Consider the following 24,828-nt stretch of genomic DNA (forward strand, 5'->3'; position numbering starts at 1 on the left):
TTTGTGGTCTCCCTCTCTCTCTTTCTCCACCACCATCTACCATCATCCACCATCCATCTCACCACAACCACCACCCACCATCTATTAGCGTCCTTGTTCCTTCACGTCATGCTATTTTTCTCTATTTTTCTTCCCCATTTTCTGCATATATTACCTGCATTCTCTTAGTTTTCAATGGTGATCCAAGCTCTGTTTGATAGGCTTTACCAACTCTCATTTTTTAGTTTTTTTAGGTTGTAGCCATCTTCTCTGGTTCGATGTGCTTTTTCTTGTATTGTACTCATTTTTGCTTTACTTGGTCGCAATTTTAACATTTTTTGGGTATTTTTTTTTACTTCGGATTTTAGAATATTAATTTGTAGGTTTTTGCGAGAACACGGTATTTTATGCTAGTTGGTTCAAGATTTTGTACTACCGTCGTTCACCTGAATCCGAATCTAACTTTGAATCAAATTAGACAATATCCAAACAGATTGGATTAAGTATAGGTTACATCTGAACCAAATCTAACCCGTTTACATCCTAGGGTTGAGGATCATAGTCACAAATATCGGCCAACTTTTGAAAATCTTGTGACATTTTTAGTCTCATAAACCACTTAATCTTGAAAAAAACGATATTTTCAAAAATATAGTCTATTTTTTAAGCTATTATGCTTTTATAATCTGCCACATAGACATGCCATTTTTGGCAGTGCGTCCCTTGGTGACATGAGCGGACATGTTCGGACACGTGGACATGGATGCTAACACGTACAAACAATATTTTAATGCTATTTTTAATATTTTCATTGTTTTAAAGTTTTATTTCAATAAAATATTTTTTAATATTAAAATAGAAAAAATAGTTATTTATTAATTAAAAATTAAAAAATTACATGTCTTTGTTTAGGCTGATAAATGAACAGAGCGGCTTTTTACTCGACTTGGTTAGGCTCATCACTAACTCATTAGTGATCTGGCAAGTGGGGCCATGAGCGGTTCATTCAGCTTAACCAAATACGAGATCTTCAGCTGGGAAGAGCTCATATATATTAAAGTGTAATATATAAAAAATAATGCATAAAATATATAACGATGCATGAAAAATATATAAATGATAAGAATTATTAAGTGTATTATATAAAATAATATATTTAAAGTATAATATATAACATATATATATATATATATATTCTAAGTATAAATAACATGAAATATTTTTACACAAAGTAGCTCGTGTCAACCTTGTCTCATTTAAAGAGGAGCTGAGATTAAGCTAGACTAGTCTAAACACGAACATGAGCCGAGTCATGAGCTCAATCCACTAATAAACAATCCCTGTTCGGTTCGTTCTTGTGTCCTATTTTCCAAAAAATAAAAAATGAACTTGTGAAATAGGTTTTTATCATGCTATTAATACAATATTTATAACATTCATATTTTTAAATCTGCCGATATTTGCCGGAGGGAAAAACGTTTAATTTATCGCGATATTTTCCTTTTCCGATAAAATCTCGATAAGGAAGAGGGTCGGGGACGTTTTACTGTCTGCAGTTGGAAGACCGAAGCAAGACTTCGTCCGAGCGTCGATCGTTTCCCCTTCCCCTCCTCTCCGCCGCATCGACGTCTGGAATCTGCCGTCTCTCGATCGGTATGAACAGATAATCTTTCTTTTTCTCGGTTCTGCGTTGCGTTTTTTTCGATGAATTTGGTGGGTTTCTTTCTTTTTCCGTCGCGATCTCTATTCTGTTCGAGGGATTCATATCTTGATGGTGGAAGGAGCCAGACGCCAATGAAAATTATTGGAGTAATTCGTTCTTTCTGTTGTTCCAGTGCCGAATTTGATATTTCCGAACGAATTCTGATCGTTCTTCGCTTTTGGCATTGTTTGCTTTTGGATCGATTGGTTGGGGAAAGTTTTTACCCTATTCTTGGTGTTTGTAGTTCGATCGTTTATTGCTAATTGAACATAATTTCTTCTTTTTTCTTTTTTATTTACGTTGCTTAGTATCTAGTTTGGAAGAGATATGGCGGTCGCGGATGAACTGGGTGCTTCCGAAAAGAAGTCGAGGTGTAGACAGGACGACGTGCCGAACTTTAGTGCAGAGAATCTGCAGAACAATATGAAGATTATCTATTACAGGTTCTCGTTTGAACAACTGCTTTCTTTGTTTCAATGCCCTTTCTTTTGCCCTGCTGTTTTTTTAATCTTGACTACTCTGGTCAAGTGAATGCTTGATGGTTAGATTGTTAAATAAGTATCTCATGAGGTCCAGAACCAAATTTCTTGATGCCTGCATATCAAGAAATAGGAACAGTTCTTAATGTCTTCACAAGCATAAAAAAGTTTGCTCTTTTTTATGTATGTTGATTATATGTATGCATGTCTTATTTTTCTTTCACAAAAATTGGAAGAGTTTTTTATGAAATATATAGTAATGGATGTGGACAAAGTCATAGCCCTTGGACAATGTTTACAATGATAAAGGATGCTGATGATACTCCATCAAACATTCCTCATGTTGGATACAATGATAGTAATCCTCTCTTGGAAGTCCAGATAGATGTACAAATATTGCAAAGAGTTTGATGTTGGAAAGGATCCTTGCTTATGGCTCTAGGATCATACTTGCCTGTTGAACCTTCCAGAAGACGGTGAATCTACATGCATCTGTTAAAGAACCACTCATATGGTTAAATATAGCGTTTTCCTCTTCCTTTTTTCCTCTATCTCTATTTATAGGCAAGATAGGGGGATAGCTATCTGGGCCATTCTTTCTAGGCCTCATCTGTGATATTAAAGCCATCAGAAAGCCACCTAGTCGGAGTTATAGCTTTCAGGAGCATGACCTGGAGTGACTCTTGGGACCTCTAGGTTTGTCATTTTTGTGTAGGATCACCTGAAAAATGCATAAGAGGAGGAGCATGGTTCACAACAGCAGGACAATCCAGTGACTATGAATGGAATATCTGAATGCCTATGCTGTTTAGAGTCTCCTTATGCTTTTCAACTGGTTTTAGCACTAGGAGACATTGACCGAGTAACTACATTACCTAAATTTTCAATAGATTCTCCAAGAAAGAGAAGCTTTGATGGAGAGGCTGCACCTAATGGAACACTTAGAGGGATCCTGTCAGCCTCTTCCATTCCTCTTATTGGGCCATTTGAAGCACTCATATTTAGTGTTTTAAGTTAATTATCCTAATGATTGTGGTACTTCACAAGTCACATTAGTTTTGTGAATTTTGCTATCTCATCCTTGAGTGAATAATAATTGTTAGGCATGTCTTAAGGGAAAAAGCTACAGCTAACACCCGACCAATTATTTGAGTGATATGTCCTAGATTTTCTCCCTTGAACATCAAAACCTCAATACGAGTAGTAGGATTGATTCTGATAAACAAATATTTGTCATGGTCTGTAATTCATGAAGTAAGAGTGTAATATGCATAACTTGTGCCCGTAGTGGGTGGGGGAGGAACAAGTAGTGGAGGTGATCTGTGAACTTGATAGTTGGTACAGTCTCGTATATTGGGAGACCTATGCATTTCTTCATTTTCATTGTAAAATAATGAAACTGAAATTGGTGGTGCTGGATTAGAACATTACCACTCTAGGAAGACATCATGCATAGCTATAAATGGAGATGGGCTCATTGATTGGTTGACTTATTTACTTAAGCACACTCTGCCTATAGCGAAGAATATCTTTTGTTTAATATGGTGTCTGAGTAAGTCTCATAATTTGACAATGCTCGCGAAATGTTGCGTGTTTGATCTCGTGTGTATGTCGACACATGATGTTAAGTGTCCATGTATATCAATAGTGAACAAAACACATTGATGTTTATATATATATGGTGCTATTGAAGGCATGAATCTATTGAGTATAAATCACTCTTTTTTTCTTTCTTTTTTTTTGGATTTTTGTTTTGTACATCTGACCTTATGAATGTGATCTAGAAGGTTTGTTTGGTAGAAAATGAGTTTTAATTCATGTGATTCTGACATGTAAGCAGGTTTTTTAAGGGCTTCAAAAATCAATGGCCCACAATGCACTAAAAACTCAAAAAATTATAGTTTTTATATTGAAATAACACGATCCAAGGTTTGATCCTTAGCAAACAAACCATGCTGAACACATCTATGTGGTTAGATTGAGTCGATAAAGCTTGAAATTATGTTTTCCAGTTCAATAGTTTTGTGCCTTCAATAGCACAAGTGTTGTGAAAGCGTTGAGGCATAGTGAGGCACTCCACCAAAAATTGAGGCGAGGCGTAAAGCGTAAGCCTCAATTTTTTTTTTGAAAACTTACAAAAATCATAAAAATATATCTAAAAATACAAATAAATAAAGAAATGCTTTATTGATGAATTAACAACTAATAAGAAATAGAAAATCTCAAATCAGTACTAAAAAATATAAGATTAACATATAAAAGTAACTAAAAAACTGATTACATAACTGGAAAACTAATTATATAATTGAAAAATATAATGTCCTATAAAGCAACAACAACCAATAAGCAATAGAAAATCTCAAATAAGTACTAAAAGATATGAGATTAACATATAAAAAGCAAAATAAACTAATTAAAAACCAATTAAAAGCTTACTAATTAAAAATAAAAATAAAATAATCTAATTAATTCAAAGTAACTAAGGAACTGATTACATAAATTGAAAATTAATTATATAATTGAAAAATATAATGTCCTATAAAGCAAGCAACAACCAATAAGCAATAGAAAATCTCAAATAAGTACTAAAAAATATGAGATTAACATATAAAAAGCAAAATAAACTAATTAAAAGCTTACTAATTAAAAGTAAAAGTAAAATAATCTAATTAATTCAAAGTAACTAAGAAACTGATTACATAACTGGAAAACTAATTATAAGTACTAAAAAATATGAGAGATTAACATTCTTCTTCTTCTTCTTTGAATAGCACCAAACATCAATCATGTATACATATATGTGTGTGTGTGTGTGTGTGTGTGTGTGTGTGTGTGTGTGTGTGTGTGTGTGTGTGTGTGTGTGTGTGTGTGTGTGTGTGTGTGTTCGATCTTCTCCCCTTCTCCCTTAATTATATATATTACTGAGACTGAATACTGACTAGCCTATATTTACATCAAAGCAGCCTTAACCATCTTGATTCAAAATTTAAATGATCGGTTCCATTACTTAGTATGTATCACCATAGCAATTGATTAATATGTTGATCTCATGTCTAATTCACTTGATATGGTGAGACTCCAGTTTAGTTTCTTTGTCTTTTTGAGGAAGTTAATGAGGGATGAATATTTAACCTATTCATTCTCATCCTTGCTAGGCTGGTAAAAAGTGTCAAAGAAGCTGAGCTTGGGCTATACAAGATCTGTCCATTTATGCTGAAGTGTATCTTGATCTTGGCCTTTGGCTCATGGTGAGCTGTATTGATCCCGAGCTCATGACGTGCAGGCCACTCCTTGTTCATGCTTGTCCCAATGACCTATATGAGATGGGCCATGCTGAGCCTATTTTGCGAGTTGAACTAGCCAAGTCATAAGCTGCAGCATTTCCCAGGCCTACTTGTTATTCCCACAATAATGTTCATTAATTGTACCATGATCTATCACCATAAGCGCATTCAATTCTTTTTGTCCTTTTCTAAGGAATTTCTTGTGGTGTGCCGCAATACTGATTCTTGTGTGCAGTTACCAAGAATTTCCTCCGTTGCTTTTCACCTCGAAACATGTGACTCATTTCTTTCTAGCATACAATAAAATTTGAACGACTCAAAGAAGATTATTATTGCCCCTCCACAAGGATGACATGCACAAATCAAGAAATAGTCCATATTTTTTTCTTATCAAAAAAATAAAAAAGATCTGGGTTAGCCATGTTAGATTTAGCAGAGTTGAGCCCTCAGGTCACAAGTGAGGGAGAGAATGAGAGAGAGAAAAAGGATATGGGAAAGCGCTAGGGGACGACCCTTTGAATTCATTGATTTGGAGGATGTCCCTAGGCATGTATTTATATATGAATAAATCAATCATAGATTGTGTTACATCAGGATTACTTTATAAGACTTTGAGTTGGACTACATCTTATCCAGTCCTATCCAGAGTTTACCAGAAGCTTCTTAGATAGGTGGGAAGACCGCTTTCCAAAAACTCGCTTTAGAAGCGTGATAATTCTCGCTTCTGAAACTTGATGGGAATCTCGATTCTCCTACGCTTCTCTTATGCTTTCCACACACTTCATCTATTCTTCTTATATGTTTTTCACTCTACTTTTCATGTTTTTTATGTATTTCCTCTCACGCTATACGCTATTCACTCACTTCCATGTGCTTTCTCTAAATTGGCAGGCATCATTTTTAGATTTTGTTAAAAGTTTAATTCTTATTCTAAAAAATCATGAAATTTAAGATTAGTCACTTTTATTTTAATTTTTATTTGTGTTCCATTTCTATTCTCATTCAATTCTTATATTGTTTTTTTATTCCTCTCTTCCCGCTTCCTATACATTTTAAAAAGCATCGTTTCTCGCTTCTGCTTCCCGTATTGTTTCTCGCTTTCACTTCCTAGTTTGACAACCTTGATCTTATCCTCAGGTAGGTTTCTCTTATAATTAGGATTCCTATTATAACACTTTATGACTCATTATAAGTAGGACATCACCTACTACACGTCACCCTCATGACACGTGTCTTAGTGTCATATCACCTAGCCTTTACACTCCCCCTCACACTGTGCATGGTTTACAACCATAGAAAGTTTGTCCTTAAGCATCCAATGATGAAGAAAGGGTAACAATTTGGTGAAAATATCAGCCACTTAATGCTCTCCATAAATAAATTGTAGCTGTACTTTTTTATCTTCTACTCGCTCGCCAACAAAGTGTTGTTCAACTCAACATGCTTTATTTTCCCTTGTTGGACTTGATTAGTTGCAACTGCCACTGCACTTAGATTGTCACAATCAATGTTGTGAAAAGCGTTGAGGGCGTGGCGTAGCGTAGTGCTTCACCAAAAACTAAAGTGAGGCGTAAGCCTCCCGGCGTAAAGCATAAGCCTCAATTTTTTTAAAAAAATCCTTTAAAAATATCTAAAAATACAAATAAATAAAAAATGCTTTATTGATGAAGCAACAACCAATATGAAATAGAAAATCTCAAATAAATATCGACAAATATGAGATCAAATACCGAAGTTTAGATCTATGGAGAAGAGAAGATGTAACTTGTTCAAATTCGGGCTGAAACCCATATAAAAATTGAAAAAAGTGTTTTTTTTTTCATTTATTCGCTTCTTAGCTCCACATCTTCACTAGCAACCCATTTGGGTTCAAGAAGTGTCAACTTATCCCATAGAGGGCCAAGTGCACTAAAATAATTGCCGACACTCATGTTTCCTTGTTTAATGATTCATATTTTATCTTGCAAGAAAAATTATTTTGCAAGGTCTTTTTTAGTATACATACCTTTATAAAGAACCATGCCTCATTGGCTTTACGAAATTTTGCAATGTTGGCACATATTTTGACCTCAACATTATTCATAAACCATGCAAGAATTTTCGCATGGTTACTTTTTCAATCTTGTACCTTAGATTGATGATCTTGAATAGCTTTTATTGAAGCATCTCCTTCTAAAGCTTTTTCTTGATCTCCTTCTAGTTTGGTGAGTTTGAGTTGAGGTCAGTGCCCATCATATATCCCCAACGCTTCTTTCCTTTGAGGTTATTTTCCATTGCGGATGCCCACAACATGTAGTTGGAGCCATTTAGCTTGAAGGATAGATCATTTTTTTGTTCATGCTCCATTTTGAGTGATAGAAGAGAGAAAGAGAAGAATGTGAAAGAACTCGCTCACTTGAGTCATCACATGCACCACAAACACTTGATGATGTTTTTCCACAATCACGAACACTCTATGGCCACTTTCTACAAGACCAAGAGCACTACGACTTTGATACCATGTAATGCGATATGCAGAATTACAAAAGCAAAGTACAAAATCACAGACACATGTCCAAGAATGGACAATACAAAGGCACAAAGACACAATACAAGCACAAAAGTGCATACAAAGACTTTAAAGAGTCTTAGAACAAGAACAAAAGTAAAAAATATAGGCTTTATTGGATGAACATGCTTAAGAAAGCATTCGAATACAAGCGAGGGGTTCACCCCTATTTATAGGGGAGAGAGAGAGTCATTGGGAGCCCCCAACGGTCGCAAATGTAACCAAAGACTATGGCAGTTTACCATAGAGCCCCTCAATCCAAAAAGAATTACAAATATAAGAAAGAAAAAAATAAAACTAACTTGTCCCTATAGATGAAAAAACCAAAATGCCCCTATTGGGCTTTACTTATTACAATAAAGCAATATATATATATATATATTATATTGAGAATATATATATATATATATATATATTATATTGAGAATATATATATATATATATATATAGAGAGAGAGAGAGAGAGAGAAATTGGTAGCCGCTCACACATTAGGTGCGAAATGATACGTGCTAAATGGGGTTTTCTGCCCTTTTGGTGTTTTTTCGCAGTTCTGACCTCATAAATGTGCCAGGCATGGTCGATTTACGAGGAATCCACACCTGGATCATGTGTTTTCGATGAAAAAATGATATTTGGAGCTTAAAAAATTGACAAAGAATTTGGACCGTTGATTTTTTGAACCTTATAAAAACCCACCCATGTGTCGGAATCGAACACTTCAAGAGTTGATCCCTATAAAATCAAGTACATAGATCGCATCTGTACGATCCAAATTTAAAAATAAAATGAAAAAGGCTGAAAAACCCATTTAGCATGTTCATTTCGCACCTAACATGTGAGTAGCTACCAATCACTCTATATATATACATTAACACCTCTCTTCAAACTTACGATGTAAACACTAAAAATTTGTTAAGAAGAAAGATGAAACCAGGTGTGAAAAGCAGTTTAGTGAAGAAGTTTGCAAGCTGGTACTCAGATGTAACATATGGTAGCTCGATAACTCCTCTCAGATATTCATCCTGCCCATAATGGTTGTCCATGTATGTGCTTAGTGCGCTCATGGAAGGTATGGTTGCTGGCAATTTAAATAACATTTTTGTTGTCTCAACACATCTTCAAAAGTTTAAAGATGACTATTCCCATATCTCTGAGTAGATTCCTTAGCCATACAAGTTTCATGGTTGTCATAGTCATAACCCTATATTCAACTTCAGTAGATGACAGTGATACTTGTTGCTTATTATACCTCCATGAAATCAAAGAGTCTCGTAGAAAAACACAAAAAACGGTGGCTGCGACCCTATCATTGGGATTTCTTCCCAATCGACATCAGTATAAGCAAATAAATCTAAAGATGAGGATAAGGATAAAAAAAACTCTTTATTTATGAAATTCTTTATATATCTCACAATCCGTAACGCAACACTCATGCGTACAGTGGTTTTATCCAGAGTTACCGAAAACGCCTAGGTAAGTGGGGAAGCGTGCTTCCCCAAAGTGCATTTTGGAAGCGCGAAATGTCGTGCTTTAAAATATGCTGGGAAGCACACTGTTTTTGGGAAGCGTGCTTCCCTTTTATGGGAAGCGTGCTTCCCCCTCGCTTCTCTCATTTTTTTCATTTTTTTCATTTTTTATATTTTTATTTTATTTTATTTTTGCTTCTCCCTCGCTTCCTAGGTCGCTTCCTGATTCGCTCCTAAGTCATCCTACGCTTCTCGCTTCCTAAAATTTTGAAAGTGCCTCGCTTCCCGCTCCCGCTTCCTCGACTGGCAACCATGGTTTTATCTTATTGAAACTGACTGGCAGAGTGAACAACAAGAACTAGATCTTGTAGAAGTGTCCCATCTTTAAGCCTTAGTTTTGCATTGACAACTTTAGGAGTTTCTGTAATAAAATGGTGGTCTTCAACAAATGCACAAATAACTCACAAACAAGTGTCTATTGGAGACACTACAAGCATGACCCTTGAAAGGGTATAAAGGGAAGAACACTTGAAAAATAAATAATACTTTATTCATGAACAAAATGCTTAAGAAGCATTGTACATTACATTGAAGGGGTTCACCCCTATATATACAAAAAAATGGGAGAGAGAGGAGAGCTCATTTTGAGCTCTCCAAAAAGAGACGTTGGATTCCAACGTCTCTTAATATAGCTGTTGGACTACAGTCCAACAACATTTATTATTATAGCTGTTGGACTATAGTCCAACAGCATTTATTATAGTTGTACAGTCCAACAACTACTTGCACAGTCAAGTTCCAACAGGAACTTGACTGGATCAAAATATCTAGTTTCTATTGAACTAGATGCTAAAAAAGAAAATAAAAAATAGAAAAATAAAATAATAAAAGAAAATATAATAATATTAAATAATATATATATATATATATATATATTGCAGTTTACATTTTAACACTCCCCTTCAAACTTACGGTACAATGAGCGAAAGTTTGTCTAAGAGGAAGTGAAATCTGGGAGCAGCGAGAGGCTTGGTGAAGAAGTCTGCTAATTGATATTCTGATGTAACATATGGCAGATCAATGGTTCCATGTAAGTATTCCTCTCTGACATAGTGACAGTCCATCTCAATGTGTTTAGTGCGCTCATGGAATGTCCGGTTGCTTGCAATGTAGATCGCACTTTTGTTGTCACAACACATCTTTGAAGTTTGCGTTGCTTTAGCTCCCATATCCGCTAGCAATCGTCTGAGCCAAACAACTTCCATAGTGGTGGTTGCCATGGCTCTGTATTCAGCTTCGGTGGAGGAAAGAGAGACTTTCTGCTGCTTCTTGCACCTCCACGAAATTAAGGTTTCACCTAGGAACACACAAAAACCAGTAGTTGAGTGTCTATTATTGGGATCACCTCCCCAGTCAGCATCAGTATATGCAATTAAATTTAATGAAGATGAAGCAGACAAGAAGAGTCCTCGTGAAAGAGAGGATTTTAAGTATCTAATAATACGCAAAATCGCTCCCATGTGCACGGAGGTGGGAGCATGCTGAAACTGACTGACTGTATGAACCGCATGAGTTATATCTGGCCTAGTAATGGAAAGATAAGAAAGAGCTCCAACAAGTTGTCTATAAGGAGTAGGATCATTAAGAAGTTCTCCATCATCAATTTTCATTTTAACATTGACAACTTCTGGAGTGTCTACTTTCTTATCATCTGTAATTCTAGACCTGGAAACGATATCAAGAGCAAATTTAGATTGAGATATCAAATACCCCCGAGGGGAATAAGCAACTTCAATGCCTAAAAAATATCTTAATAAACCTAAGTCAGTCATTTCAAAGTGAGTTTTAAGAAGAGATTTGATATTTGCAACTCCCTGTTTGTCGCCTCCGGTGATGATCATATCGTCCACATAGAGAAGAAGAATAATAATGCCTGCATCAGATTTCTTAACAAACAAAGCAGTGTCAGTTAAACAAGGTTGAAAACCAATATCAAGCATAACATGACTAAATCGGTCATACCAGGCTTTTGGAGCCTGTTTAAGACCATAAAGAGTTTTTTCTAGACGAAGAGCTTTACCCTTAGGGATACTAATACCAGGTGGGGCTTCCATGTATATTTCTTCAACGAGATTCCCATTCAGGAAAGCATTTTTGACATCTAATTGAAAGATAGGCCATGTTCTAATGGAGGCCAAGGCTATTAAAGTTCTAACAGTGGTCATACGGGCCACAGGAGCAAATGTTTCTTCATAATCGATGCCATACTCTTGAGCATATCCTTTTGCTACTAAACGGGCCTTATATCTTTTCAGGGTCCCATCACTTTTGGTTTTGACTTTGTATACCCACCTACAACCTATAGGTTTCTTACCCGGAGGAATATCTTGTATCGTCCAAGTATTGGCCTTTTCTAGTGCATCCAATTCTATTTTCATGGCTTCTATCCATTCTATATGATTTTTTGCTTGAGAATAGGATGATGGTTCAACATATGATTGTATTAATGTAATGGCGGCCCTATACGTGGGTGAAAAAGATTCATAAGACACAAATTTTTCTGGAGGTTTAGAGATTCTAGACGTTCTTCTAGGTGAGACTTCAGAGTATTTTTGTAATGCACATGGAAGATTTTGCTCTCTACGTCTTGAATATTGTAGACTAACATCCCTATGGATTTGCTCTTCATTATCATCATTTTCAACAACAATAGGACTTTGATCATTGTCAAGGTCACATCCAACATCACATTCATTGGATTTTGAAGTTGGATCAATTAAAAACGAGTATTCAGTGACATCCTTGGATTTTTCAAATTCAAAGAAGCTTTCTTTTTCCAAAAAAGATACATTTCTTGACACATATAATTTGTCATTTTGAAAATCGAAACACCTGTAGCCTTTTTTATTATCAGCATATCCTAAAAAGGCACATGGGATTGCACGAGGAGAGAGTTTATCATTTCTGTTGGTGAAAACAAAACATTTGCATCCAAAGACTCTTAATCTAGAATAATCTGGAGTTAAATTAACAAGCTTTTCTATTGGAGTTGTATTCTTTAATGAGGAAGATGGCATCCTATTAATGAGGTAGGTGGCAGTTAGGACCGCTTCAGCCCAAAAACTTTTTGGAACTTGATTTGCAATTAGCAATGTCCTAGTAGTTTCCATAATGTGCCGATGTTTGCGTTCGGCTAGGTCATTCTGTTGTGGAGTGTGTGGACATGATCTTTGATGTGTAATACCATGTAAATTGAGATAGTCTTTGAATTCGTTGGACATAAATTCTCCCCCTGAATCAGTGCGAAAAACAGAAATATCATTTTGAAACTTATTTTTAACCATTTTATGAAATATTTGGAAGTTAGCAAAGACATCAGATTTATGTTTAAGAAAATAAATCCAAGTATGTCTAGAAAAGTCATCAACAAAAATGACATAATATGTATAACCACCTTTGGAAATAACTGGTGTGGGGCCCCAAACATCCGAATGTATTAACTCAAGTGGTCGTGAGGAAACAAAAGTTCTACTAAGAAATGGTAACCTTTTCATTTTGCCAAGAATGCAGTCTTTACAAGAAAAATTTTCAGAATTACAAAATTTTTCCAAACTTGGAAAATATTGAATTTTAGACATATGAGGATGGCTAAGCCTTTTGTGCCATAAATCCAATTCTAATTTCTGAATATTATAACAAAATGCATTCTTGGGTAATTCCAAAAAGTCCATGTAATAAAGTCCTCCTTCTCTATGGCCTTCCCCAATCAGCTTCCCTGACTGGCGATCCTGTACCCAACAACCATGAGAAGAGAAGGAGATATTACATCCATAATCAGATATTTGCGAGACAGATAAGAGATTCAAATTAAGTTTAGGGATATATCTAACTTCTGGGATAAAAAATCTTTTGGATTTTTGAAGATTTTCAAAACATCCTATTCCTTTTACTTCGAGAGATGTGCCATCGGCTGTAAAAACCTTTGACACACTTGAGTTATTTTTAAGACATTCGGATAGACTATTAACATTTGGGGTCATATGAAAAGAAGCACCAGAATCTAAAAGCCAAGGAAAGTTACCTGGACCGGAGAAAGATGCAACTGCCGCTCCAGTTGAGGCTTCGGTTGAGGAGGATACCCCTTTGAGAAGAGGTTGAAGGATTTCCATCAGTTGAGCCATAGACACAGGTGCATCTTGATCTTTTGACTCAGATTCAACGGATGCAACTCTTTTTTCTTCTCTTCTTTTTAACTTTGGACATTGAGGCCTATAGTGCCCCGGTTCATGACAATGATGACAAATAACTTTTCTTATATCAAAGTCGGCGTTTTGCCTTCCAAAATGAGGCGGCTTGTAAGTACGAGTATGATTCCCCGGTCTAGATACAGCTAAAACGGAGTCATCATCAAATTTTGGAGTACTTTTTCTAAGTCTATTTTCCTCCATAGTGAGCTCTTCTATAGTATCAACAATAGAAGGAATTTTTCCACGATGTAAAAGGGCTGATTTGGTGGATTCAAACTCCGGCCTTAGACCATTCACAAATTGATAGAAATGTTTCATATCGAGTTGCTTTTGGCGAAGCTCGATGTCTTCGGCACAATGCCATTTGGGCTCAAGAAGAGCCAACTCTTCCCAATGTTCGGACAACTCATTATAATATTCTCGAATAGTTTTATCTTTTTGAGTCATTGTCCGAACTTTATCTTGTAAATTGCATACATGTGCAATATCTTTAAGGGAATACATGTTTTTGAGGTATTCCCAAGCCTTATCGGCATGCTCAAACTTAGCTAGACTAGAGCATTTTTTAATGTCAATGCTATTGATGAGCCATGACATAATTTTTGCATGCCCTATCCTCCATTCTTTCCATTTCTTTTCATAAGTGGCTAACGTCTTACTCTTCTCTTCTTCCGTTAGAGGAACCTCTTTATCACCCTCTTTCTTGGTAAGAGATAGTTTAGGTTCCAAATCGGAACCATCCACTATACCCCATAAACCTTTTCCCCAAATGTGGTGCTTCATAATCGAAGCCCACATTACATAGTTAGTATCATTTAGCTTCATAGGAATGATGGTGATCTTATCATTGTCATCCATCTTTTACAAGGGTAAGAGAGGAATAAATAGGAGGAGAGAGAGAGAAAAATAAAAAGAAAAGAAAAAGAGTAGACAAAGGAATAAGAGAGGATACAAAACCAAATTTTTTTGTAGCACAAGTTCGCCTTTCTTCAAACAAATCTTCTTGAGCCAAAAACAAGGTGATGAAACACCTTTTGTAAATGTGGCACGGAAATCGAGACGGAAGCACTTCAAGATCTAAGGATTTCATAGCTTTGATACCATGTAATAAAATGGTGGTCTTCAACAAATGCACAAATAACTCACAAACAAGTGTCTATTGGAGACACTACAAGCATGACCCTTGAAAGGGTATAAAGGGAAGAACACTTGAAAAATAAATAATACTTTATTCATGAACAAAATGCTTAAGAAGCATTGTACATTACATTGAAGGGGTTCACCCCTATATATACAAAAAAATGGGAGAGAGAGGAGAGCTCATTTTGAGCTCTCCAAAAAGAGACGTTGGATTCCAACGTCTCTTAATATAGCTGTTGGACTACAGTCCAACAACATTTATTATTATAGCTGTTGGACTATAGTCCAACAACATTTATTATAGATGTTGGACTACAGTCCAACAACTACTTGCACAGTCAAGTTCCAACAGGAACTTGACTGGATCAAAATATCTAGTTTCTATTGAACTAGATGCTAAAAAAGAAAATAAAAAATAGAAAAATAAAATAATAAAAGAAAATATAATAATATTAAATTTTATATATATATATATATATATATATATATATATATATATATATATATATATTGCAGTTTACATTTTAACAGTTTCCACTTTCTTGTCATTTATAATCTCTAACTTATCAAAAATATCAGCAAAATGCTTCATTTGAAAGAGGATATAGCCCCTGAGAGAGTAGGCAACTTCAATACTTAAAAAATATCTTAAAAATCTCAAATCAAACATATCAAAATTTTTGTCAGTATAACAAGAATGAAAACTCAAATGAGTCATAACATTGCTAAATTGATCATACCAAGCTTTAGAAGCCTGTTTGAGACCTTGTAAGGCCTTTCTAAGTCTAAAGACTTTTCCTTTATCAATACCAAAGCTCGACGGAGGGTCCATATAAACTTCGTCATTTAATTCTCCATTGAGAAATGCATTCCTGACGTCAAGTTGATAGATAGGCCATTTTTGTATGAAAGCAACTACTACGAGGGTACTAACACTAGTCATCCTAACTACAGGTGCAGATGTTTCTTTGTAGTCAATCCTGTATTTTTTAGAATAACCTTTGGCTACTAACCTTGCCTTATATCTCGTTAAAGTTCCATCACTTTTGGTTTTAACCTTGAATACCCATCTACAACCTATGATTTTCTTTCTTAGAGGTAAATTAGTTATATTTCATGTCTTGGCTCTCTTAAGGGTATCTAATTCTAAATTCATGGCCTCAATTCAATGAAAAATAATCTCAATACAATGGGACAAGGTGTCATACAACACAAACCTATTGGGTGAAATTGAAGTACGACTAGATCTTTTAAGACTAGATTCTTCTAAAGGGGAATCATGATCAATCTCTAAATTACTATCCAAGGTCTTCTTCGAGATAAGAATACTTTTCTAATGCATTTTTTGAGGGTTTCTTTGCTCACACCGGGCATAAACATGTATATCTTTAGTAGGTCTTTCATCTACTATATCACTCTCTTTAGTTAAACTATCACAAGGTTCTATACTTTCATAACTAGGATGATTTTCATTAACATCTTCATTATTCAAGTACTTATCACAATTAGAATCATCATTTCTTGGAGAGAGATCAAATAAAAAAAGTATAGTCTACTTCCTCTTTTCTATTACTTTTATCAAAACCATTTTTATTTTCTAAGAAAGTCATATCTTTAGAGAAATAAATTTTGTTATTTTTTAGATCAAAACATCTATAGCCCTTTTGTTTTTCCCCATATCCAATGAAAATACATTCAAGATAATTTATCTCCTTTGTGTAGGAGTACAAAACATTTACAACAAAAAATTCATAATCTTTTGAAGTCGGGTGTTATCTTAAACCAGAGTTGCCAGTTAAGGAAGCGAGAGCGAGAAGCGAAAGTGGGAAGCGAGACACTTTCAAAATTTTAGGAAGCTTGAAGCATGAGATGACTTAGAAGCGAACCAAGAATCGTCTCGAAAGCGACTTAGGAAGCAAACCGGAAGCGACCTAGGAAGCGAAGGGAAAGCAAAAAAAGAGAAAAAAACTAAAACTAAAAATAAAAATACAAAGAAAAAAAGAAAAAAGGGGAAAGCGTGCTTCCCATTTTTTTTGTGCGCTTCCCAAGATGTTTCGGAAGCGCGACGTTTCGCACTTTCGAAATGCATTTCGGAGAAGCGTGCTTCCCCACTCCCTATGGCGCTTTCGGTAACTCCGTCTTAAACACTTTTTTACAAGGAGAAATATTTTGTAAAGATGATGATGGCAAATAAGTTGAAGTCAAGACGGCCTCGGCCCAAAAAGAATTTAGAATATCTTTAGAAATAAGAAGGGTCTTAGTGGTTTCCATAATATGTCTATGTTTTCTTTTCGTTAACCCATTTTGTTGAGTTCTAGGACAAGATCTTTGATGGCAAATTCGATTTTGTTTTAAATAAATTTTAAATTCATTTGATAAATATTCTTCACCCGAATTGAATCTAAGTATGAAAATGTTGCTTTGAAATTGATTTTTGAGTATCATGTGAAATTCTTTAAAGAAAGAAAACATATTTGTTTTTAAATTGAGTAAGTAGACCCATACATATCTAGTAAAATCATCAATAAATATAACATAATATGAATAACTTCCTTTTGATATAACTAGAGAAGGATCCCAAACATCCAAATGCACTAACTCAAAGGGTCTTTTAGAAATGAAAGTTTTATTTTGAAAATGAATAGATTTCAATTTGCCAAGTATACAATCTTTGAACGCATCTTTTTCATTATAAAATTTTTTCTTAAAAAGAAAAAGATACATGTTAGAATAGCTTGGATGCCCGAGTCTTTTATGCCAAGTTTAAATATCATTATCTTGGATATAATTACAAAAAGATTTTGAAGAAAGAGATAAATAATTCATTAAATAAAGATCTTCCCTCCTATGAGCTTGCCCAATATGTTTTTTGGACTAGAGATCTTGCACAAAGCAACATTTAGATGAAAAAGAGATTTCACATCCATGGTCGAAAATTTGAGAGATAAAGAAAAGATTCAAATTTAACTTAGGAACAACTCTACTTTTTGGAACAATTTTTTTTTGAGTTTTTAGAATCTAAATTTTCAATACTTTTTAATTTTTAAAGATGTTTCATCGACGGTATAAACACATGATAAATTTGGGTTAGTGCATATATTAAACAAGGCATTCTCGTGTGGGGTCATATGAAAGGAAGCTCCCGAGTCAAGAATCCATGAGTACTCACTGGGATAAGAAGAGGAAGCAATGGCGACACCCGATTTAGAGGATGATGATTTGAGCATTTGTTGTAGTTTCACAGTTAGTTGACAAAGAGTGTCTTTTAGTCGACTTTCACTTTTGCCTTCTTCCTCCTCCTTTGGTGTGGATTCTTTTACGAAAGCCACCTTGTTTCTAAGCTTTGAACAATCCAGTCTAATATAACGCGACTCATTACAAAAATTACAAACAACTCTTTTTTATCCTCTATAGTTGTTGTTGCACAAGCCATTTTGCCTCCCAAATTGTAGAGGTCTATATGCTCTTATATTGTTGCCAGGCTTAGATACGGCCAATACTTTATCTCATCTTTTAACCATGTCAAGACGAGTTTTTTCTTGGCATACTTCGGGAACCACAACTTCCAAAGAAAGTGAAGATGTTCTATGAAGGAGAGAAGATCTTGTTCAAAGTCCAGGCGTAATCCATACAAAAATTAAAAAAATTGCTCTCTTTTCATTTATTCCTGCGTAAGTTTTCACATCTTTAGTGGCCACCCACTTAGGCTCCAAAAGTATCAATTCATCCCATAGAGGGAATAATGCACTAAAAAAAATTACGGACATTCATGTCCCCTTGCTTAGTTGTTTTAATTTTTTCTTGCAAGTAATATTGTTTTGCCAGATTTTTTTTTAGTGTACATGTCTTTCTTGAACAACCAAGCTTTATTTGCTTTTCTAAATTGGATAATATTAACACAAATTTTTATTTCAACATTATTTATAAACCATGCAAGAATCTTTGCATGGTTATTCTCCCAATCTTCTACTTTTGATTGATGATCTTCAATAGCCTTAGTTCGAGCATCTCCTTCCAGAGTTTTTTCTTGACCACCTTCTAGTTTGGTGAGCTTGAGTTGAAGCTTGGGAATCGTGTCCATCACTATCCCCAAAGCTTCTTTCCCTTGAGGTTGTTCTCCATAGCAGATAGTTGGTACTATTGAGTTTGAATGAAAGATCAATTTTGTAGTCATACTCCATTTGGAATGAGAAAGAGGAAAAAAGAGAAGTGTGAAAAAATATGTCCACTTGCAAGCACCACGAACACATGAACACTTTTGGGTGCTTTCTCACAAGCATGAACACTTTATGGCCACTATTCACAAGATCAAGAGCACTCTAATATCATGTAATGAAATGAGCGGAAGATAAACACGAGCCAACTAAGGGCATACAAAAGCCCAATCACAAGTCCACTAGGGACAATACAAAAAGCCTATAAGGGCTTACAACAAATATAAAAAATATAGAATTTATTGATAATATGCTTAGGAAAAAGCATAACATGAATGGGGACAATGTATCCCTATTTATACACAAAATCATGAGAGACAAAAGGCTTTGGGAGCTCCCATAGAGTCGTTGGGAGCTCCCAAGGGCTATATTTATAGCCAACGTATAGCCGTTGGAAGCTATCCCAATGATTCTATGGCAGTTTACCATAGAGCCTTTCAATCCAAAAAGAATTACAAATATAAAAAAGAAAAAAATAAAACTAACTTGTCCCTGTAGGACAAACCTAGTTACAAGAAGTGAAATGATTAAAATGCCCTTGTTGGGCTTTACTTATTATATATATTCTTTACATTGAGAATATTTATAGACATACTTTAACAATAAATTCAGCTGGCTGAATATGGTGCTAACAGCATCATGATTTTAATACGAGACAACTGATGCAGGATACAAAGGTGGTGTTGTAGAAGGTGATGGAGGCCTTGAACCTCCAAAAAGGACTCCAGAAAGAGCGCGAAAATGAGCTGAATAGGGACTGTTGGTGGACGATATGTGGGCACGTACCTCTAGTAACAGTCTGAGCTGGTGTGTTCGCGTTTGCCATACATCTGACATGTGACATTGTCGTTTGGACGTGGCCCACCACCAGGAGTCGGTAAAAGTCCTGCAACTCTACCAAATAAGTTGGCTCTGCCACGTCCTTTGCCTCTTCCACCGGGACCAAGCCTAGAATATGAGCCTGTGAACAAAACCTCATAACAAGAGGTGTGGTCCATATTCTTCTTTGCTGAGGAGGTACCAAGGTCAAACATGCCTTCATGTTCTAAGAGCATCGAACACAACTAATTGAAGGAGGGCCGCAGTCTCTAACCCGAGTACATAGTGACACACATGTTAAATTCTGACCTCAATCCTCGAATGGTTTGCATGCATATATCTTCATCAGCAACATGGGCATCTATTGCTGGAAGTTGATCGATGATAGACTTTATTTTGCTCAGATAATCTATCGCACTAGAATCCCATCTGGATATCCTTCCAAATTCTCCTTTCAGATGATAAATCTTAGGTTTAGATATTTGTTCAAACCAATGATGTAAGATCTGCCAGGGATCGCAAGCATTAACGCCTGTGGGAATATGGAGCAAGACTTCCTGTGATAAAGTAGCCCTAACATAGGGCACGATTGCTTGGTCATTTTTAGATCATATAGAAAAGTCCGGATTTGAGACAAGTTTTCGGTCTGCTTGCCATTCTTTGATTCAGACTATAGGATAAACTCTGCAGGAACAAGTGGAGTCCGGTCGAGATGCCCAATCAAACCATGATTGCTGATAAATTGAATAATCTGCTTTTTCTAAGTAACCACGATTGCTTGGTCATTTTTAGATCATATAGAAAAGTCCGGATTTGAGACAAGTTTTCGGTCTGCTTGCCATTCTTTGATTCAGACTATAGGATAAACTCTGCAGGAACAAGTGGAGTCCGGTCGAGATGCCCAATCAAACCATGATTGCTGATAAATTGAATAATCTGCTTTTTCTAAGTAACAAAGTTGGAGTCTAACTTGTTGGAGACAAGTTGACTAAGGAAGGAGGAATTAATTGGAGAACTTGAATGTAAGGTAGCCATAGCAAATAACAAAGGAGAGAGGGATATAAGGAGCAAGTAACACCAGCATTTTTTTTTGCTGGTCGGTAACAGCAGCTGCAGGCCCCCTTTTTTTTGAAGGAAAAATATAAGGTTTCAAGAAAGAGGGAAAGAATCAAGAAAAGAATCAAAAGAAGCAAGAAAGGGATCAAGAAAAAGGTCTTTCAAGAACGAGAAAGAAATAAATAGTTTCAAGAAACAATAAAGAAAAATATTTAAGGATGAAGGATATGTTCCACCTTTTTGAAGAACGCTGTGGGAATCTGAAACTATTCAGATCTGAATTCCCTCTTTTCCTTTTTTATGGAGGGCATGATTTTTTGGAGGACGTGCTTTTAAAAGAAATGAAAGAAGCAAGAAAGGAGATAAAAGAAGAAGAAAGAAACAAGAAGAGGAAGCTCAAGAAAGCAAGAAGGAATAAAAAAGATCAAACCTTTTTCAACAGCCTCTGATTGATTGAGACTTATTCTCGCCCTGCTTCCATACCATGTTAGATTTAGCAGAGTTGAGCCCTCAGGTCAGAAGTGAGAGAGAGAGAGAGAGAGAAAATGATATGAGAAAGCACTAAGGGATGACCCTCTGTATTCATTGATTTGGGGGACGTCCCTAGGCATGTATTTATATATGAATAAATTAATCATAGTTTGTGTTACATCAGGATTACTTTACAATACTTTGAGTTGGACTACATCTTATCCAGTCCTATCCTCAGGTAGGTTCCTATTATAATTAGGATTCCTATTATGACACTTTATGACTCATTATAATTAGGACATCACCTATGATACGTCACCCTCATGACACGTGTCCTAGTGTCACATCACCTATCCTTTTCAAGCCAGAGGCTAGACAACTTGTATCCATTGCCAAGTGCTTTAAATGGTGCTTTCTGTTCATAACTAACTTGCATAGAGGCTCTCATCTCTCTTTGGCATATATCTAGTCAATCAATGTGTTTGTAACATGAGATAAATCACATATTTACCAATTTTCTACTTATGGTGACATGTACGAAGAAAGTTTGGAATATACATATAGCATTTGATGAAAGCAGGCATGTTGCACCCACGGTTTATATTGAGGAGTTTGCTTTCACCAAGTATCCAGTTAATTAGGATGTCACTGTGCCTAGAACAAGGATCTTGAACATTTTAATGTTTGGCCATGTTTCTCTTAGTTTTTCCTTTTCCTTTTCTGTTGAAAGAACATTTGGTTTGATTTGCTTTCAGGATTTTTTTTATCACCTAGGCTTCTACTGTCTTGCTCAATTTAGAGAAAGCTTCTTTCATTTTTATTGCACGAAGTTGTATAAGTGATACTGTATTTTCTTCCTTTTCTGCAGCCGCACATTTTTGTCAATCATTGGGGGTGTGGTTGCTGGAATTTTGGGGTTTACTGGTTTGATGGGCTTAGTCTTTTATTTCCTGATCATGGCAGTAACTTCTTTGGGAGTTGCAGCAAAGGCAAAGTTTTCTATTCATGACTACTTTGATTCTTGGAACCGGGTTCTACTTGATGGCCTCTTTGGTGGGCTTATGGTATGTTACCACCTCTATCATCAGATGTTGCTTGTTGCATAGCCAACTGTGTGTGTGTGTGTGTGGATGTCACCAAACTCCATTTTCTCACAGTAACCTACAGTAGATGGAATTCTGCAGAACCATGGAAAAGTTATGCTTGCACTGGTGTTGGCCATATATGTTGGCTGAGGCAATACAGGAATCTGCCTTGTGGTAACATCAGTTTTTTTATTGCATTTCTGTGGATCTGATATCAGAATATCATTACAATCATAAACACAGGGTTAAGAAAAATATTGATATGTAACAGAATGCCTTTCTGATCATTGAGACAATCGTTACTGGAAATTCAGGCATAGCCCATGTGTTTTAGCCTATCCCAGTTCTGTGGCATTGTTAGAAAGCCTAGAGTTGCAGTGCTTGTTTCAGGGTATTGTCCAATATTCTATTTTCCCTATCTTACCTTTATTTCACTAACATTATATTGGATGTGGAATGAATTATCCTTGGGGAATTCTTGGGGATCCAAGCCAGCTAAGTCAATTCGATCATAGGGTGGTCTTTGCTTATTCTGTGCACATAATTAGCATACATTGCTATAAAAAGATACCATTCTTTCTTTTGTGCTGACCTAAGCCATGGAACATTTCTGAGGTACTTGCATGCATGTGTGCATGTGTGTGTGTCTGTGTGTGTGTGTTCATTGTGATGATGGCTACTTGTTGTAGATTAAAATGCTTAAGCACTTTGCCATCTGTTTATGTTATAACTTTGTCCTATATGCAGTTATCTATTTAACTAACATTAGTCTTTCTTGTTTGCAGTCGTTTGTGCTCTTCTGGACGTATCCTTATTACACTTTTTTGGTCCTTGATCCTCGTAACTACAAACATCTTTAAACTGTTTGTCTCGTTGTGTGTAGTAATGAAAGCATGCTAAATGAAACATGCCAAATGGGTTTTTTGAGTTTTTTGTTTTATTTTAAATTTTTTACCGTGCAGATGTGAACTACACATTCTATAGGTATCAGATCTTGGAGCATTCGATTCATGAGGTTTAAAAAATCGACGGCCCAAAATCTTTGTAAATTTTCAAGCCTCCAAATATCATTTTTTTTCATCGAAAAAGCATGATACATGTGTTGATTCCTTGTAAAATTATCATTTCAAACACATCGATGAGGTCATAATTGCAAAAAAATACTGGAAAACCCGAAAAACCCATTTAGCATGTTTCATTTTTCATGCTTTCATCGGTGTGTGTATATATATATATATATATACACGAAATCTACTAAATGAAACATGTTATTGGATTTCCATAAATTTCTGGTGTTTTTTCGAAATTCTGACTGTATAAATGTGATCTATATGCTTGTTTTTATAGGAATCACTTCTTGAAGCATTTGATTTGGATGCATGGATAGGTTTTTATATGGTTTAAAAAAATCAATGGACTACAATTTTCATAATTTTTGAGGCTCCAAATACCATTTTTTCCATCCAAAATGCATGATCCAAGTGGCAATTTCTAGTAGATCAATCATGCTGAACACATCTATGGGGTCAGAATTTCGAAAAAAACACCTGAAATCTATGTTTAGTAGGTTCTATTTCCCTATACACACACACTGGATTCCTGGGAACTGTTTCTTTAACACCCTCAGATTTGCATACGATATTGTGCACATATTTTGAGTGCTGACAACAGTGTCTTGGCGTGGAAGAGCTTTGGAAGACATCAGACCTTGCAGAATCCAACGAGGAATTGGTTCTTGTAAAGATTTTGAAGTTTGAACGGATTATTTGGTTTTGAAGTTTATTTTATAATTTCTTGTCTGTTCTCTTATGCTGAAGGAGAGATCTGTGCCTCGGTAGAGGCTGAAGTAGGTTGTAGAGTTTGTGATGATTGTGGCATCAGATTAGATTATTTTTGACCAATTGGATCCAAACGTGTTAGTTTCTTGAGCTGCTGCCTGGTCACTTTGTTAGGAACCTGTTTAAATGAAGTCCCGAGCATGCTTAAGATTTAAAGTACTATTCAAGAGCAGCTTGGACAGGGAGAAAGGTATATCTTGATTCGACTTCTTGTGCAGGGCCTTTTCCCATGTTTATTCATGATATTTTTACGATGCCCTGTGATTCTTCGATTTTCTCAGCATCCTGTGATTGCAAATCACAATCACAGCACTCTCTCTCTCTCTCTCTCTCTCTTGAGAAGAATCACAGCACGTTCTCAAGTTCAGTGAAACAGAAAGTGCAAATTGTGATTGTTTTTCACTTGAGAATCCTGTGAAAGTTGGTCACAAGACTGATTTTGTGACCAACAATCACAGCTTTTTGGATTCTCAGCCGACTGTTCATCCTACCTGTGACC

General features: G+C 35.7%; 1 protein-coding gene and 1 non-coding gene across 2 annotated transcripts; both read left to right on the forward strand.

The window, feature by feature from the left end:
* Window positions 1-1,515: 1,515 nt before the first annotated feature.
* LOC149840679 (uncharacterized) lies at window positions 1,516-24,419 on the forward strand. The gene is made up of 5 exons (XM_090004523.1): window positions 1,516-1,632; window positions 1,990-2,124; window positions 22,275-22,470; window positions 23,277-23,296; window positions 24,119-24,419. Exons 2-5 carry the CDS (start codon window positions 2,009-2,011, stop codon window positions 24,147-24,149), a joined length of 363 nt encoding a protein of 120 aa, XP_089860649.1. The 5' UTR covers window positions 1,516-1,632; window positions 1,990-2,008; the 3' UTR covers window positions 24,150-24,419.
* LOC149840680 (U6 spliceosomal RNA) lies at window positions 5,723-5,828 on the forward strand. Its single transcript, XR_016431782.1, has one exon. It is a non-coding gene; the product is annotated as a U6 spliceosomal RNA (small nuclear RNA).
* Window positions 24,420-24,828: the final 409 nt, after the last annotated feature.

The sequence above is a fragment of the Nuphar pumila genome, chromosome 4 (assembly GCF_984573655.1).
Source record: "Nuphar pumila chromosome 4, dmNupPumi1.hap1.1, whole genome shotgun sequence".
NCBI classification, from domain to species: Eukaryota; Viridiplantae; Streptophyta; class Magnoliopsida; order Nymphaeales; family Nymphaeaceae; genus Nuphar; species Nuphar pumila.